At 28.6% G+C, this 18081-nt stretch overlaps 1 protein-coding gene across 2 annotated transcripts in view; it reads left to right on the plus strand.

Annotated features, from left to right (window-relative positions):
- The window catches only part of LOC136985681 (uncharacterized), a 73354-nt gene extending 55760 nt beyond the window's left edge, over nucleotides 1–17594 (plus strand). For both annotated transcript variants that reach the window (XM_067283009.1, XM_067283010.1), the window contains 8 exons: nucleotides 5679–5778; nucleotides 7764–7910; nucleotides 9601–9700; nucleotides 10642–10826; nucleotides 11140–11262; nucleotides 11983–12042; nucleotides 14627–14724; nucleotides 16817–17594. In XM_067283009.1, coding sequence (XP_067139110.1) covers nucleotides 5679–5778; nucleotides 7764–7910; nucleotides 9601–9700; nucleotides 10642–10826; nucleotides 11140–11262; nucleotides 11983–12042; nucleotides 14627–14724; nucleotides 16817–16856 — 853 coding nt within the window. In that variant the 3' untranslated portion in view covers nucleotides 16857–17594. The remainder of the gene's footprint in view (nucleotides 1–5678; nucleotides 5779–7763; nucleotides 7911–9600; nucleotides 9701–10641; nucleotides 10827–11139; nucleotides 11263–11982; nucleotides 12043–14626; nucleotides 14725–16816) is intronic.
- The last annotated feature ends 487 nt before the right edge of the window (nucleotides 17595–18081 follow it).

The raw sequence follows: 18081 nt of genomic DNA on the forward strand, positions 1-18081 counted from the left end.
TATTAACTATAATTTGTTGTTAATATTGATTTTCCTAAAAAAAATAAGTTATATTTTTGCAAATTACTTCTTTTTACATAACTAAATTACATAAAAATACTATGTTCTAAAAGAACATAAATGTTTTTATAAATATGTAATAAATCGTTTTGTCTGTGAGAATCTATTTAAGTTTAAATATAGTTTTATGGAGAAATGCATTTTGTTTATGTACTATATATATAACAACAAATTATAATTATTTTTATTATACATAAATAATTTGTTACAAAATTATTTTTGTTAAAGCAATTATTTTTAAACTGTGGAATATGATTCAAAAGGGAAATAAATATTTCATAGATCATAGAAAGATTAAGAACTTCTATGGTAAATCAACTTAGTTATATGTCATTTTTTAACTATAGTATATATTTTTCATCTATATAAAAATAGCTGCTTATAATTAAAGTTTAGGACCAAAACTCTTAACATAAATGTTAAGAAATACAGTGATATCTTGGTACTTGAACTGAATTTATTCCAGAAGGCTGTATGAGCACCAAATGAATTTTTCTCATAAGGAGTAATGTAAATTAGATTAATCTATTCCAGTTCCTTCAAAATTACCAGAAATAAAAGCATTTAAACTAGAATTTAACACAAATTTAACAAGTCTAACATGCACCAATAAAAACAAAAAATACCAATACATAATACAGAGTAGCAAAATTTTCCTATTAATGTTATTGGGTTGAACAGAAAGTTTTTAGTAATTTTATCAGCTGTCATTACTTAATACAGATGTATGATTTAATTATAACAGTTCTGAAATTTAACACATTATTGCTAATGTAAAATAGTAATCTTTGTTTAGAAGCTTATTTTGAACTTTGTATTTTGTTTGAGTAAAATCAATCTGAAATGTCTCTGATAAAATGCATATCAGGCATATTATGCTTTATAAGTTTCTGAAAGAATATAATGCCATACAAACCATAAAAAAGATTATAATGTGTATGGGGAAGATGCTCCTAAACTTCAAACGTGTCAAATGTGGTTTTAAACATTCCATTTTGGAAATTCTGAACAAAAGGATACACAATGGAAGGACACCAAAAGCTGTCAATGAAGAAAAAATGCAGGAATAAATTGTTAAATTCAACAAATGAAACTTGTGAACTTACAACAAATCCTTAATGTATAGTAGACATGCATTGTTGAAACACTTTATCCACTTGGAATGGTTACAAAATGTGATTATTGGATTTCACATATGTTAAGAGGAAAAAAGCAAACTGGATGAGTATAATTTTGTCTAACAAAGATAGGCAATTCTAGGGTTTCATTTTATTTTTAAATTAGTTACTCATTTTTATCATAGAAAATCTTTATGGATGACAAAATTAAAATGAAAAAAATTGTTCTAGTAGGTTGTGTTTGTTTAGTCAAGTACAAAGTGATTTTCCTGCCCCATGAACTTGAGTTTGAATACCAAATTGTTTGAGTTTGGAGCAGTTCAAGTACAGAGATATCACTGTATTACTTAAAGAGAAACAAATCTAAACTGGAAAAGTGTAGTTATAAATCACCTCATTAACCTTAGTTTCATTTCCAGTAATATCTTAAAAACAACAAACATTTTCAAACAGCTTGACTGTCCAGCTTCAGGTCAGTTATGTGTGTTCCATTTAGAATGTTTGTTCTATTGCCTTTCACATTCGATTTGAATTCAAACTTCAAATATTTCTGCAATTTACCTAATTAAATTTTACAACTAATGTATTCTATTTAATTTTTATATTAATGTTCTATGGGTTAATTGAAGTTATTATAATAATCAATATGTATTATAAACCAGAATACATTTTTTTATTTATTCCAGCTCATTTGAATGATCCATTTAGATATGAAGTAGTTCCCTTTAGACTGTTAATTAGGTGGGTGTTTACCCATTGCACCAGTATAAAGGGTACAATTATAGAATTTAAACAGATAAAGAGAAGAGCAATAGCACATGGGTACTCAAGAAAACTTATAGAATGATTAGCACAAAATTATATATATGACAAAATATCATCTCAAGACAGAAAACATACCCCAGTTGAGTCTAAAAACATAGTGGTGGAATATGACAAGAAGCTGAAACCAATATACAAAGAAATTACATGCAATGGAGAAAAGGTGCTCATAAATAGATCTTTTAAAGCAGGGTAAAAAACACAAATATGATATTGAAAAAGAAAAACAATGCTATTCATATATGCCTCGGAGCTAGGAATTGAAGCTAAATTAGAGCAAGCAACATTGATTAAAAAGTGTCTTATTAGAGAAGAAAATTTTTAGAGATATTAGAAATATAATACAGCTTTGAAGATAAAGTGCATTAACATAAGAGATGCAGATTTGTTATCATATGCTTGGAAAGCTTTTGACAATTCAATAACCCCAACAAAAGATTATTATAATAACTTCAATTAACCCATAGGATGTTAATATAAAAATTAATTAGTATACATTACTTGTAAAATTTAATTAGGTAAATTTAAATTTGTAAATTGCAAAAATATTTGAATTCAAATCAAATGTAGAATGTGATAGAACTAGCATTCTAAATTGAACACACACAACTGATCTGAAGCTGGACAGTCAAGCCGTTTGAAAATGTTTGTCATTTTTAAGATATTACTGGAAATGAAACTAAGGTTAATGAGGTGATTTATATTACTGTATTATTTCAGATAAACATTTTCCTGCATTTTTAATATATCTGGCATATCATTATTCAAATAGAACTGAATAAATAACATAGCAAATATGTAAAATTTTTGCAATCATTCAATATTCAAGCAAATCCAATGGATATAATAACCAATCTTGTTTGGATGAAAAGAAACTTGTCCTATGATATTACATTGGTTTATTTTATCTGTATTAATAAGTTTCCAAATTGTGTGCTATTGGAAAAAAATACTACTACTTTAGTTAACAGATTTACATATTTTTTAGTAAAAATACGTCAATGATTTTATAAATTTAATTTTAATTTGTGATTCTGTTGAAACATACTTTTGCTGATTTTTTAAAAAATTTTAATTAAAAGAGGAATGATTATTCTAAGATTAATTTTGTCTTTATTGATGAATTTGAATCATGTTTGTATACACTGGACGACAAAAAAAATAACGCACCATGAAGGACTTGTTGGATTTGAATAAAAATTAGTATGTTGCATCATCATAGCTAGATATGTAAATGATTAGCTTTCAGGATCAGGTTCTTGTGTTGTATCACCACCAGAGGGTAGAAAAGTGCTTTCTCTGTCTGGTATAAAGGTGCACGCTGTGATGACTTGTGTATATATCCTGCGCTTGTGTTGATGGTTATGACTTCATTGAGTGATAGACATGCCTCTACGACACATTCAACGGCCTTACACTCAGTTAAGTGAGTTTGAGAGAGGTCACGTTGTTGGATTGAGAGGAAGAGGATTGTCATACTGCCAGATTGGCCACCATCTGAACCGTTCTGATGGAACTGTTAGGATGTGTTATGTGCAGTGGGTACGTAGGGGTACGCATGAATGGCAAACAGGCTCCAGACGCTATCGACAGACCACCAAGCGGGAGGATCGTCTCATTGTATATCAAGCACGGACAGCGTCTACAGCTTTGTCGTCTACCATTCACGCAGCAGTAGCACCTGCGTTACGGAACCATGTATCCAGCTGCATCATTTCCAGGCACTTAGTAGAAGGTGGATTGGTCTCCCAATGCCCAGTATGTGTTCTACCATTAACAGCCACCAACCAATGCCTCTGTCTGCAGTGGTGTCTTGCATGACAATCATGGACAGCTACCGACCGGCAGCGTATTGTCTTCAGCAATGAATCCCGCTGTTGTTTGGGGGTTCACGATGGCCGTGTGAGGGTATGGCGGCTCGCTGGTCAAGGCGTCAACCCAGCCTATACTGTGGAGGGGCACACGGGCCCAACCCCCGGTGTTATGGTATGGGGAGCCGTAACATATGACAGTAGGACACCTCTAGTTGTCATGCGTACTACCCTCACAGCCCAACGATATGTGCAATACATCCTCTGGCCACATGTGTTGCCCCTCATGGCAGGGCTTCCAACAGGCATATTCCAGCAGGATAATGCCCAGCCACACACCGCAGCAGTCTCCCAAGCATGCCTACATAACATTGCCACACTTCCTTGGCCTGCGCGGTCTCCAGATTTATCGTTAATCAAACATGTATGGGACTACCTGGGATGCCAGCTGCAACAGCCACGGGATCTGACACATCTTGAGTCTCAGTTGCATCATGCGTGGACAGATATGCCACAGAACATTATACACAACCTTTATGCCTCCATGCCAAGGCGTATCACAGCTTGTATCTGCGCTAGAGGTGGCTCAACGGGATATTAGTGCCTGTACTGTATTGAACATTACTGCACAATAAAGTATGTTTTTGCTTTATGGTTGCAATCATATACCTGTCTAGCTATGACGATTTCACACACCAATTTTTATTCAAATCCAACAAGTCCTTCATAGTGCGTTATTTTTTTTGTCGTCCAGTGTATTTGTATATATGAAAATCTTAATCATTTAATCAAAATATGAAACAATAAATGCTAAATCTTACATATTATCAACAATAATATTTTTATTATGAATATTTCATTATTTTTGTACTATTGACTTTCAGTATAACAGACTAATGGATAAATATGATCTGATGATACTAATTTTTTTTTCCATTATATCTAAAGATATTATAGTCAACTACAAAATGTACTGTACTTTACATGAGTTATGAGCAGTATATATTTGAGATACTCTGGGATAATTTGTTAAAAGTTTAACATTTTATAACTTTTATTCCAGAGACTTTCATGATTTTGAGGGAAAGATGTTGAGCAGGGGCAAAAATATGATGGATTCTAGTATAATTGTAAAATTGCTCCAGTGATTCTGAGATCATTTGTATCCCAAAAACTCTCATATACATCGAAACCACGCCCATTTTTGATGCCCCTTTGGTTATACCTTTCTGCATGATTTGAACAAATGTTTTTGGAATAAAACAACTATTTTAACTGATATATATTTATTTAAGAGAACATTTTTTTAACTGTTATATATTTAAATTTTCATATAAGAGATCTAATATTTATACAAGAGATCATTGTGGTGCCATCTGTCGACAAAAATATTATATAACAGTTTTAAATATTTTAATATATTTTTTTTCTTTAAAATTAGACATGAAAAGAAATAACAAATAACCGTGTACCATTAATAATCAGAACGTGCTATCCCAGAGTCTCTCAAATATATACTACTGTTATGTAAATATTTTTTTTTACATGTATGTACAATTGTTTGTAACTATTAGTTTCTCAATCATTATTCAATACTATATTGTATTATATATTTCAGACTTAAATTTATCAATTACTTTAAAAGACATAGAAAACCTATATCTTCTCAGTATTGATTAAAATTGAGATGATAATCAAATATCAGAGTTAAGTTTAAGATCTGTGATTACAAAATGTATTATTATTCTGTCTTTAGTTTAGATAAGTAGGCTTTTCCTATATCTTTGTTTTTGTATGTTAAAAAATAAATTTTCTCAAATATTTATAAAAAGCTTTTAAATTAAAACAAATTACAAAATAATTGCAGATCTTTACAAGAACGTCAAGAATGGGTTGATGCATTGAATAAAGCCATTGAAGAAAATGCTTCTAAACGGAGCACCTTTACGACAGCTATGTTACAGAAGGTATTTTATTTGAGAAGTAGCATCTGAAATTTTGGCAAAGATTTAGTGTGCTTATATATGTTCAGTAAAAATTAACTAGAGATCTATGATCATGATATTGGATATATTTTGGTCTTTTTATAACTACATATTAGTAATCAATATCAGAATTGTAGATTACATAATAAGTTAACTTTAACTAATAGTTTTTCATTGAAGTATTTAAGTCTTTTTTTTTTTTTTTTTTTTTGAGTGGTGTCATATCATTTCTTTCCAGTAAAATCTGGAAAGAAATGATTTGATACAACTCAAATATACTATATTAAATTGTTTTTAAATATATTTTAATTAATATGTGACTATTAAAGTTATTTAAATGCTATGTTAACCATAGGATAGTCAAAGTTTCTGACCACCTATACACTCTGTTTTCATTAGTTATGAAATAAAAACACACATTTTTATTTGTCTATTTCATCGGCAAATTTGCTAACAGTAATAAACATATATTACAGTAATAATGTTAATTTCAGGTATTCAGTGCCTAGAAAATTTCCTTAACAATTTGATTAAATATTAATAGTTTTGAAAAATATTAATAAAATTTAATATACTTAATGATATATGCTTGTTACATGTAGAAAAACGATGTCATTTTGACACATCTTCACTTCTTGATAACAGAAGCTACTAAATTCAAAATTGCAAGAATAAAAAGTAAATAAAAAAAAAAAAAAACAGAATATGTACAGTACTATTGCACATTGTTTATACCACAAAGACTGAACATGTAACTGGAAATTACTGTTAACAGTTGATTGTAGCAATATACATATGCAACATTACATTAGAAGTACATTTGAGTAAATTAATTTACCTTTAAATACAATAATTGTATTACAGTATTTATAGTTCATAAAATTTTTAATTACATAGTGCTTGTATCCAACACACAAAAACAAATGACTTTCTGGATTATATGAAATTATATTTATCTGAATGATCTCTGGTCCCATCAAGTTTCCACTGTAATTCATGTGCAGATACATTAGAAAATTTTTGTACTGTATTGTGGGATCACCAGGAGGTTGGACAGAGTCATACCTCCTTTTTCTCGGTTAACAGGTCAGTAAAACCTGCCCACAGTCAAGGATGGCAGTCCGGTCTGGAATTGAGTGCTTGTCAGGTTGACAGGTTGAGTGGAGGAGGAGAGTGGGCTCATTGATAAGACAGAGGCGGTATTTGAACAAATGACACCAGTTAAACAACAAACAGAATTTATTACTAAACAAGAGAGAATGGTTACAAATGCTAACATTGATAGGCCTTACATACTAATATGGGGGTTACTAACTCGAGAGAGAGCTTACATAGTATCAGTCATCATACCTCGTCAAGGGATCGTCAGTGGAGCAGATGGAGTGTATGGCGTTGAGAATCGAATCGTCGGCGGCGGAGTGACATCAGAGGGACTCGTAGGCTTTCGAGTTCAGTTTGAGGCAGGAACCATGAACGACTCCTCTGTCCTCTCACCCCTTCTTTTTATTTCATCTTGTCATGTTACTTTTCTCGCCAATTAGCGAATTTTGTTCTTAGTTTCCCCCTGACCCAGTTTCGAGGGGAGAGGAAATACAGTCATACTCTGGAGAAATTTTGACTTTTGGTTCTGAATTTGGTTTCTGATGTCAAAATTTGTACAAAGAACAAAGAAAAATGGAGAAAATAATATGAAAGAATAGAATTTTAAAATCTTTGTTTTGTTGCTCGATTCGGACTCTCACAGTATTATGTTAATAGTTTTACTATCTTGTGGTTAATTTATAAGAACTAATGAGATTTCAAATACAAAAGTAATTTTCAAAAGTTTTAAGAAGTTTTTTAAAATTATTTTTGTATTTGAAACTATTATTCATTTGTTATTTTTCTAAAATACTATATTTTTTTAAAATGTAAAACAGATAAAAAACATTAGTTTTATAATAATTTATTTACTATTATTTTATCAGGATAAAAGAGAAAAGTCAGATAATGCTTTTGTGTTGGGAAAGCAAGCACCTGTATGGATTCCAGATGCTCGGGTGACAATGTGTCAGTTGTGCACTAGAGAATTTACTGTTACATTTCGACGTCACCATTGTCGTGCCTGTGGAAAGGTAATCTAGGCTTTTACAAAATGGCTAGCTTAATAATTGAAATATTTCAGAAACAGATATAACATAAATACTTTTATGATATATCTTTAAATTTTTATAGATATGTATTTGTGTATAATTTTTTGCTGTATGTTTTCTTAGATTTATTTAGTTTTTCACAGTTTTTGGCATTAAGAAGAACAGACCTCATCTTTTAAAAATGATAATTTTGGATCATAGATTACATAATATATTTTAAAATATTAGAAAAGAGGGGGACAGCCAACTAACAGTATTAAATAGTGAATCCAATAAAGCAAATATAAACAAAAATTGATATTCAAAAAATATATTCTTAATATATTTAATTGTCTTTTCTTCACAATTTATAGAAATTGAATTGAAAGTTGGCATAAAATTAATTTTATATCTTAATCAATTACTTTAATTATTGTATATCTAATTTTTTCATAACTTTTATATTACTTCAGTTTAATCTCATTTTAATTTTTGTTTTTCTTAAATTTCATGTATTGATTATTTCACTGTATACTTTCTATAACTAAATTATGATTTAAAAAACAAATTATTTTCAATTATTACATTTTGTTGCTGAAACCAGAAAAGAATGTAATTCTACTATTTTTTGAAAATAAGATTTTAATGCCTTCTAATGGTGGAAACCAATATTTACCATCTGATAAAGTACGTATTTCCCATTAATTTAAATTAGTTGAAAATTTCATTCACATAATGTATTTTCAAAAGTACACATATACTGTGTACTTTTGAAAAAATTGTTTTATCAGTCTCCTGTAAAATTTGCTGTTAGGGTTATACAGTTTTCTGGTTTCACTGTTGATTTGTGTCTTTATATAAGACCTTTAATTGTAATCTAATTTAAAAATCTTATTCGATGCTTACAATTTATTTATTATAAATTGTAAAAGTTCTAAAATTGGTATAACTGACATTGTATTTTATTATTAAATATAAAATACTTGTGAATTGAATATTCACAAAAGAAATCTTACAGTGGGGTGATTATTACAGAATCTATGGTATTATAGTACTGGTAAACTAGCAACATTGGTAACATACAATGTGATGGATTCTGGAAGATTTGGTTTTTTGACTACTGTTGTTCTGGAAGTTTACTGTATATGATAAATATAACAAAACAATACTGAATGTTACTGAAATATTTCACTTAAAGCATTTTATTGTATATATATATTTTTCAATACATAGATAATAAATTAAAAACAATTAGTTCAGTTAGTTCTATAGATCCAGATGATTCACAAACTAAATAATAAAACAGTTATTTACTTTGGAGTTTCTAAAAATTTCATTTTTAGAATTTTAATGATTATAATTGACATTTTTGCATTCAAAATCAAGTTTGGTTTCTTACTGAATACTGGAATTGAGGATGTTTAATTGATAAAGTATTAATAAGCATTATAATTAAAATGTAAAGGAAAACGTTTGTTATGTAGCACTTGAAATAAAATTTATTTAAAATATGATAATCAATAATGAGTATTTAAATAATAAATAATAATTGAATGTAATTAAGTGAAAATTTTTAAATCTTATTTTTATATGTTTTTGCATTGTCAAAGTATTTGCATTTTTATATTTATTATATGAATGGAAATTTACTTGAATATTAATTTTATATATATATAATATATATGTTATTTAGGTTGTTTGCTCTCTATGTTCAGGAAATAAGGCACCTTTGCAATATAGAAACTTTCAGGTTGCTAAAGTTTGTGATGAATGTTTTCAAATGCTTCAAAAAGGTTTGAGTTTTTGTTTTTTAAAATAATAGTTAATTTGAATAGTTATATATATATATACACACACACACACACACCTAAAACTACCATCTACGTTTAATACTTTATAAAAAAAAATGAATGACAAGATACATAAATCTTACTCAAAAACTATTCAAATCAAATTTGAAGCCATTTAAATTATGATTTTATATTGTATTCAATATGTTTGCCTTTAACTTCAATTTTCACTTTTTTGGTCTTATCCCAAAGTTTGACATCATGTTTGAAGAATCATTCTTTGAATAGTGAAGATTTTGCATTTACTATATGACTGATGTTCTCAGTCTTCAGCTCGGTTTGGAACAAAATATCCTTGAAATATCTCAATGAAAACATCTTAAGGGTTCAGAATAATATGCAGGCCATTTAACTCTTTTCCGTGTGCTTTCTGAAGTGTAAAGTTTGTTAAAATTGAAGGCAAGTGTATTAAACATATAATATAAATGATTTCAAATACTGATTTGATTGATATTTGAGAAAAATTTTTATACCTTGTTGTTCTGTTGTAATAAAACATTAAGCCTAAAAGATTTAGAGCCATCCTGTGTATTCACAAGCAACATTTAAAAGTTCTTTTATAATATTTATTTAATCAAATTTTTTATGATGATTTAATTTTGATTTTAATATTATATTAACAGTAACTTATCACTTTGGACATGTTATACATTTATAAAGTATTTTATTATGGTTTCATTACATTAAGAAATCTTATTTGGAGATTTTTAAATTGAAATATTTATTTGATGAGATTTTTTTGATACATCAAGATTCCTGTCTAGGCTCATTAAATATTTAAATTGTTTTTGTTTTTTAAGATAAATTTTAAATTTAAGAATGTTGTTTCTATTTTAATATCATTTATTACATATTTTAAACAGTTAACATTTTAATGAATTTAGAATATGAAGCTGTGGAACCAACTGAGAAAACCTCAGAAGTGGGTGAATCAGGAACCAGTTCTGAACTAGGAGAAACTGATAGTGATTCTTCACATGCTTTTGCATCAATTAAAGCTCAGTTTAAAGGAAATGTCAAAGCAGCCGGTAAAAAGATTAAAAGGCATCTTCCAAGTGTTTTGAAAGAGGTAAAAATAATGATTTATGTTTCTTATGTATACAATTACTTATAAAATAAAAATTGTTGAATTATTTTATTTAAGTTTTTCAAATGCAGAAGCATAATAATTTAGAAATATTTTATTACATTTTTAAAATTACACTTTTTATGTGGACTGTGAAATTGTTTGGTTTGGGTATATAATTCAGTTAAATAACGAAAAATGAATAACTCAATTTTTTAACATTGAAAAATTATAATTATATTAATTTTGAATTGATTACTACTGTCTTTTTAAGTCTTATTTCATATTTAACTTAACTTTAATTGTGCCATTGAAGGTATGTGCCAATGATCAGGGTTCAACTATTAGCGGATATTTACGTAAGAGAGAACGTAAAAGTTGGAAACCTTATTGGTTTGTTTTGAAAGATAAAGTTCTCTACAGATATAAAGCTTGTGAGGTGAGAGTTTTTTTCTTCTGTTATTAATAGAAATATACAATATAAATATAAATATACAATTAAAATGTTTACAAAATAAAATGGCTTTGTTGAACTATTACAACAGTTTTGAATTACTTTGCTGACTTTATTTTTATCATTATCAATAAAAATAATTGTGTTAAATTATATTTTATAAAAATTTATAAAAATAATTATTTCAAATATTTTCAATTCATAAAAAGATTAATAATTTAATAAAATTAATTTAATACTTCATCTAATAAAATTTCAACAATATTCTACAGTATTTTATTATATTTCAGTTTCATAGATTCAAATTAAATCTGTGAAAAGAGCATTAATGACAGTTAACTTTTATTTATTCGAGTTGTTAAACACAAGATCGTTGTTATTAACTCAATTACTTGGCTTTTGACTCCACCTTTATTTAGTCAACTAAATAAAGGTGGAGTCAAAAGCCAAGTGAGTTAATAACACGATCTTGTGTTTAACAATTTGAATAAGTAATCTAGCACAACACGGTTTCTCTACGACTGAGTTAACTTTTATGTTAAATGATATATACCACTATATATTTTCAGTTAGATTATTGAAAATTTTGAAATTTGATATATAATTGGGTAAACAGACAAACTAAAAATTTAATAGCCCTATGAAGATTTAAAATGTCAAAAGATTCAAATAAATTTGAATTTACATAAATTTTTCTATTTTCAGGATGTTGCAGCTTTAGAAAGCATTCCTTTACTTGGTTTTCAAGTGGAGACTTTTACTCAGGTACTTCATGTTAAAAAGTTATAATCTTTATTTACTTTTGACCCATATTACATACATATAAAAAATGTTAGTCATTATAGAGACTGATTTTTTAAGTATTAAAAGTGTTTGAGCCTTCTTGACTCATCTTTAGATACAAGCTTTAAACTCATATGAACTTAAGCACACATTTGAATTTTAATTTCAGTATTACTTCACATCACATGTTGCTTTTGAAAGATGATTAGAATGATACTGTTCAGGCATGCATCTTTTAAATTCGTAGAACTTTCAGGAGATCACAAATATGCAACAACAAAACAAACAAGAAAAACAAAAACAACAAAAATGTTGGCTGCTTTCATCATTTTGTGTCTATACCTATGACTCTGTACCAGATTTATTGAGTCCTTTGTTTTCTACTCCTTTTTGAAATTATTGTTCTCAGCATCAAAATCCACAGGTCGAGCCAATCTCTCATGTCTTGTTACTTGCTCTCAACTGCTATTAATAACTCCTGACTATCCTGATAGGAACATCCTTTTTTTTTAGCACTATAATCCTAGCTTCCTTCCACAACAATTTTGCTATCTTATTTACATAAAGTTATTCTGCCAAAGCTGTAGTAACTTTGCCTTTTTTGATAAGACTGTGCATTCTTTTAGTATCTCTTCTAAGATTCTGACAGTGCTTTCAATATACATTTCCATTTTACTAGGTTTGTTGTTTGTTTTCTCTTTAGGGTTAGGTGGGTTAAAAACGGTCCCACCTTTTGCTTAGCTTTTTATGCATGGCAGGATATATTTTAACCCATCTTGTAAAGTTGAAGTTACCCATAGTCATACAGTTTAATATTTTATTTAAATAAAGGACTTTATTTAAATAAAATATTAAACTATAAGGACTGATTGAAATGTTATTTTTCTTCTAACTTTGAGTAATGTTTTATGTTAAATAATTGAAATGAATGTTTTTTCCATTTTTTTATATTGAAAAAGCTCTGTGCAACTAGGGTTTTTTTCCCCCCTTTAAAACCGTGTGCCTCAAAGAGTTATTGGAATGTTACATACTCTACTTTTTTATCTTCTGTTAGACTATCCTTGACGTTCCTATTCAATCAAAAATGGTCAAGTCTAAGAGAAGTAAGTTATCTCCATTGTCCTTATGTTGAGTGTATGCTCTCAGGAGCTTGCTGATTTGTGCCCCTGTAATTCTAAATTTTTGGAAGTTACTCAAATCCTTTAACTTACAACTTTTCTCACAATTTTCTTGTTTTGTTATAGACAGTTTGGAGAGTTATCTTGACTACTCAAAGGGTAACTCAATTTTTTCAATAAAGTTAACCTTTTTGTTTAGGTCTTAGGTCTTCTGTTTTAGTGCTATATATAACCCTCCAAAACAGTGACCTAAAAGCTACCAGTTTGTACTAGTAAACATCACAGATTGGATGTGTATATGTTGACTGAGTAGTTGGCTTTCTTTATACAGACATGACAAAACTGTTTCTAATCAAATAATGGATTGCATTATTATGTACTTGCTCCACTTTCATGATCATGCCTAATACTAAGTAATAATAATAAGTTATAATACTAAAATAAAAGAAGATAATAAATATTTTATATTTTATTAAAATGAAAAATATCAAAAAATTACAAATGCAGAAAATATTTCAAAATTTTGTTAAATTCTGTTTGGTACTTTTTAAATACTATTGTTAAATTTGAAAAATGATTTTCAAATCAGAATGCTGTTCATCCAAGATAGATTCAATAATAATAGTTCAAATGCATTTTATTCTAGCTTTTCCAGGGGCTAAATGTATTTATATGGATAAGCTCTTGATATCTTACTCATAATAGATAATTCTAAACATAGTGATAATCCTCTTCTACTCAAAATTCCATTGTATATTACTAATAAAGTCAATAATTAGGTTACAAGTACTTACCTAAAATAAGCAAAAAAATTTCTAACATAGAATATTCTCTTTCTCAACAAAACTCCTGTAAATGTGTAGGCACTTGCTCTAACATTATACCAATAGAAGCAGAATTATTATTCCAACTTACTTCTGAAAACATGCTGTATAATAATCTATTTGCTGTCATTCACTTCACTATATGGTTCAGAATCTTTTTATTATTTGAAAAACATTCTTCCCAAATATTATTTTAAAAGTACAAAAAAAGTGATAATCACTCAATGCTGGATCAAAGTTCTATGATCATCTTTTCAGATTGAAAAATTCAGATTCAGGTTTTAAAAACCTGAAAATATGATCATATTGCCTGGAATGATTTGCACTGAATGATAACTAGCTTTTTATTTAAAATAACAACTATTTTTCAAATAATAATTGGTTTCTGGAACATGTAGTGTTGTGACTGACAGCTAACAGACTTTTATGTAACATGTTTTCAGAAGCTCATAGAATGGCGAAACAAGTTCCTAAATGTTTTCATAGAAGTTTTGTTAAAAAATGGATGTTTGATATAAACTTATGTTTTGGTATGTTTGTAACCTAGTTATCAACTTCCATGTGCATACATTTTTAAGTGTTGCTTAAAAATTCTTATATATTTTTAATTTTTTTATATTCTAGTCATATGAAAATATAGAAGCAGAATTATTATTCCAACTTACTCATGCTGGGCAATTACCCATGATATTTTATACTGATTCTCCAACATCTACTGAAAGGTAAGCAATATAATAAAATATTTATAGACTGATAAATATGTTTTAGAAATGATTATCTTGTATTGAGAGTTAGTGAGATAAGGTCTCTCTTATCTTCTCCTATTGAGTCTGATTGATTATGAATTCAATGAAAATACAATAACTTAAGTTTAACTGAGTGCAACTTTATCTCTGTAAAAGTAAGAGAAACTTCTAACCAATTTGAAGTCTTTTTATTTAATAAAAATAAAATAAAAGTATGTATTTTCAAAAACTGAATAACTTCTGATTATCTGGAAGGTAGAAAAAAACAGGAGATTCTGGAAATAGCAAGTTTAATATCTTGAGAGCAGGCAAACTTTAGTAAGAAAATTTTGAAACACATTTGTTTTTTTATATGTATCTATTAATGACTATAACTACAGAATACCTAACTGTTTATTTTGTGACTGTTTAATTCATCATCAGAGTAAAGACATTCAGACATTGACTTCACACACAGCCTCAGCTTTGAATTCCATTTTGCATATGGTGTGCATCACCATATCCAGTATGTGAAATATGCTTAGTCATGTTTTTTATCACTAGCATTTTGTATTTTAGAATTGGTATCTAATCAGGAAATCACATATTATTGAATCTTTACATTATCATAAGTTCGTCATTGAATTTTCGTCCGATGGAGAAAAATTTTTTAAAAATTAGAATAAAGACTAAGTCTGCCCAAAATGGGATAATTTTAATTGGATGTTTATGTGTTTTAAAAGGACTTTTTAATAACCTTCCGGCGACAAGTAACCTAAAAAGGAAGGTCAGTCGCCGAAAAGTGTTTGTCTTGGAACACAAAATAAAAAAGGTGATCCCATTTTGGGCAGACTTAGTCTTTATTCTAATTTTTAAAAAATTTTTCTCCATCGGACGAAAATTCAATGACGAAAACTCTACAAATATCGTCGCCAGGGGTCAGCTGTCTCATCTACATTTTCCAGCTCCTGTTCCCAGTGGATAAAAGCAGCCAAGACACCCAGAAAAAGGCAAGATGGATGTAAGCAAGACGTCTGTTTTATGTCACCAGTTCCTTTTTAAGAAATTTTTTGTAATTTTAATTGGACGTTTATGTGTTTTAAAAGGACTTTTTAATAACCTTCCGGCGACAAGTAACCTAAAAAGGAAGGTCAGTCGCCGAAAAGTGTTTGTCTTGGAACACAAAATAAAAAAGGTGATCCCATTTTGGGCAGACTTAGTCTTTATTCTAATTTTTAAAAAATTTTTCTTCATCGGACGAAAATTCAATGACGAAAACTCTACAAATATCGTCGCCAGGGGTCAGCTGTCTCATCTACATTTTCCAGCACCTGTTCCCAGTGAATGCTGGCACTACTGTTCCCAGTAGTGCCAGCATTCTGACCCATACTGGTTGGATGACTGACATATTTTTGCCTTAAGATGTATTGGCATCTTTTTATTGCAAAGCACCCTGGTTACCTCTCCATTTCATCCAGGCAGCATTGATTTGTGTGCAAATATCTGGTGTTATTTCATCATTCAATGAGATAAAGGAGCCTAAGTATTTAAATTTCATAGATTTTATTAATTTCTTGGTCATTATTAGGATTTTTCTATTTGTCTGTGTGCCACATTCCAAATATTCAGTTTTCTGAATGTTTAATTGCAAACCATTTTTGCTCAGATGATTTTCTAGCCTTATGCTTCATTTTCAAGGTTTTTTTGATTCTGATCTGCAATGAAAACATAATCTGCATCAAGTATTGTCCATGGGTGAGGTGTTTGGATATCTGCTGATACAGTATCCATGCATAGAATGAACAGTAATGGTGATAATGCCAATTCCTGATGCATCCTCACAGTTATTGGAAAAGGCAATAAGTTCTAGCTGGGCCCTCACTACACTGGTGGTATGATTGATATAAAAGCTTGAGCCCATTTCACATAGGCTTCAGGTACATTGTGTGCTCTCCATATCAGTTTATATGGTACTTTGTCAAATGCTTTTTTCAGATACAGAAAAGTCAAACATTTAATAACGAATATTTTAGTTAAAAATATTTTTTAATTTTTCAAAAAATTTTAATAGAACTACTTTTTCTTTCAGATGGGTTCAAGCTATGCAAAAAGCCACTATCTTGGAGTGACACATCGAATACTCAGTGCCATTATCATAAATTTGGTTGAAGAATGCAATTTAAAGTGCCTTGTTTCCAGTAAACAAAAACAAATTCTGTGATTTTAGAAAATGTACAAATTTACTAATAAGTAAAGATATGAGCTTTAATAGATTTTTTTTTACGTGAATAGTTTAGAGAATATAAAATGAGCTTTCAAATACTTATATTTTGAAAATATATGTCATTTGAAACATAATTAAAAACAAATTGTTGTATATTAAGATATATAATTATTTATCGTGTAAATTTTTAAATTAAAAATTGTATAGTCAATATATATGTAGATAAATTTAATGAAAATTTTATAACAAAATTCAACAAGAGTCGCGACAGTCGTCTTCCAGAATCACCACAAATGAAACTGTCTTAAAATCGGTTGTTATATATAATAGTATTTATAATGTAAAATCTTTTAATGAGAAGTTTTCCAATCCATTTTTTTTAAATAGCTTTTCTGTTTTACAATATTCTTGTGGATTTCAAAAACTTGTCTTGTGGAGATTTCTGTCTTCTCACTGCTCTGGGAGCAAAAATTCAATGCAATAACAAAGTCAATATAGAATTATGGAAAGTTTAATGAGATGCAGTAAAAATATTTGATATGAGTTATTTATACAGTGTGACATATTTTTTGATGTATAATGCTTAAATTATGATTTGCAATATATTAATTTATTTAATAAAGTTTTGAAGGATAATTTGGAATACCTTGTTTTGACTTTATTATTAAGTAAGTGAATTGTTAATAAAATTAGTTCATTTTACAATATCAGTTTCATGTCTAAAAAGGTATTTTTCTACCTATGTATTCTACTATGCTTAAGCATCATTCACAAGTATTAAAAAATTAGTCCCAAGAACACTACTACTACTACTGCATGCTAATGAGAATCTGTAGCAACTAGGGTTTCTCATTTCCCGGTCTTTTGCTTGTCTTGGGATTTCGGGGAAAAAGTGAACTGTTTCCCGGGATATAATTAATTATTTTTTAAATATAAAAAAATATCTTGAAATCGAATGACATAATTATTTTTCATTTTTAAAAGTAATTTAATACGTTTTGCAACCTCCAAAATCATCATAATGCCGTGTCAAATATATTAAAATTACCTTTGAATTACGTAGAAATTTTCACAAATAGAAAAAATTTATTAAAGTTTGTTGGAAACTGCTTACAAAAAAAAAACCTTTA

The sequence above is a fragment of the Centruroides vittatus genome, unplaced genomic scaffold (genome assembly GCF_030686945.1).
Source record: "Centruroides vittatus isolate TY-2023 unplaced genomic scaffold, ASM3068694v2 contig_975, whole genome shotgun sequence".
NCBI lineage: Eukaryota > Metazoa > Arthropoda > Arachnida > Scorpiones > Buthidae > Centruroides > Centruroides vittatus.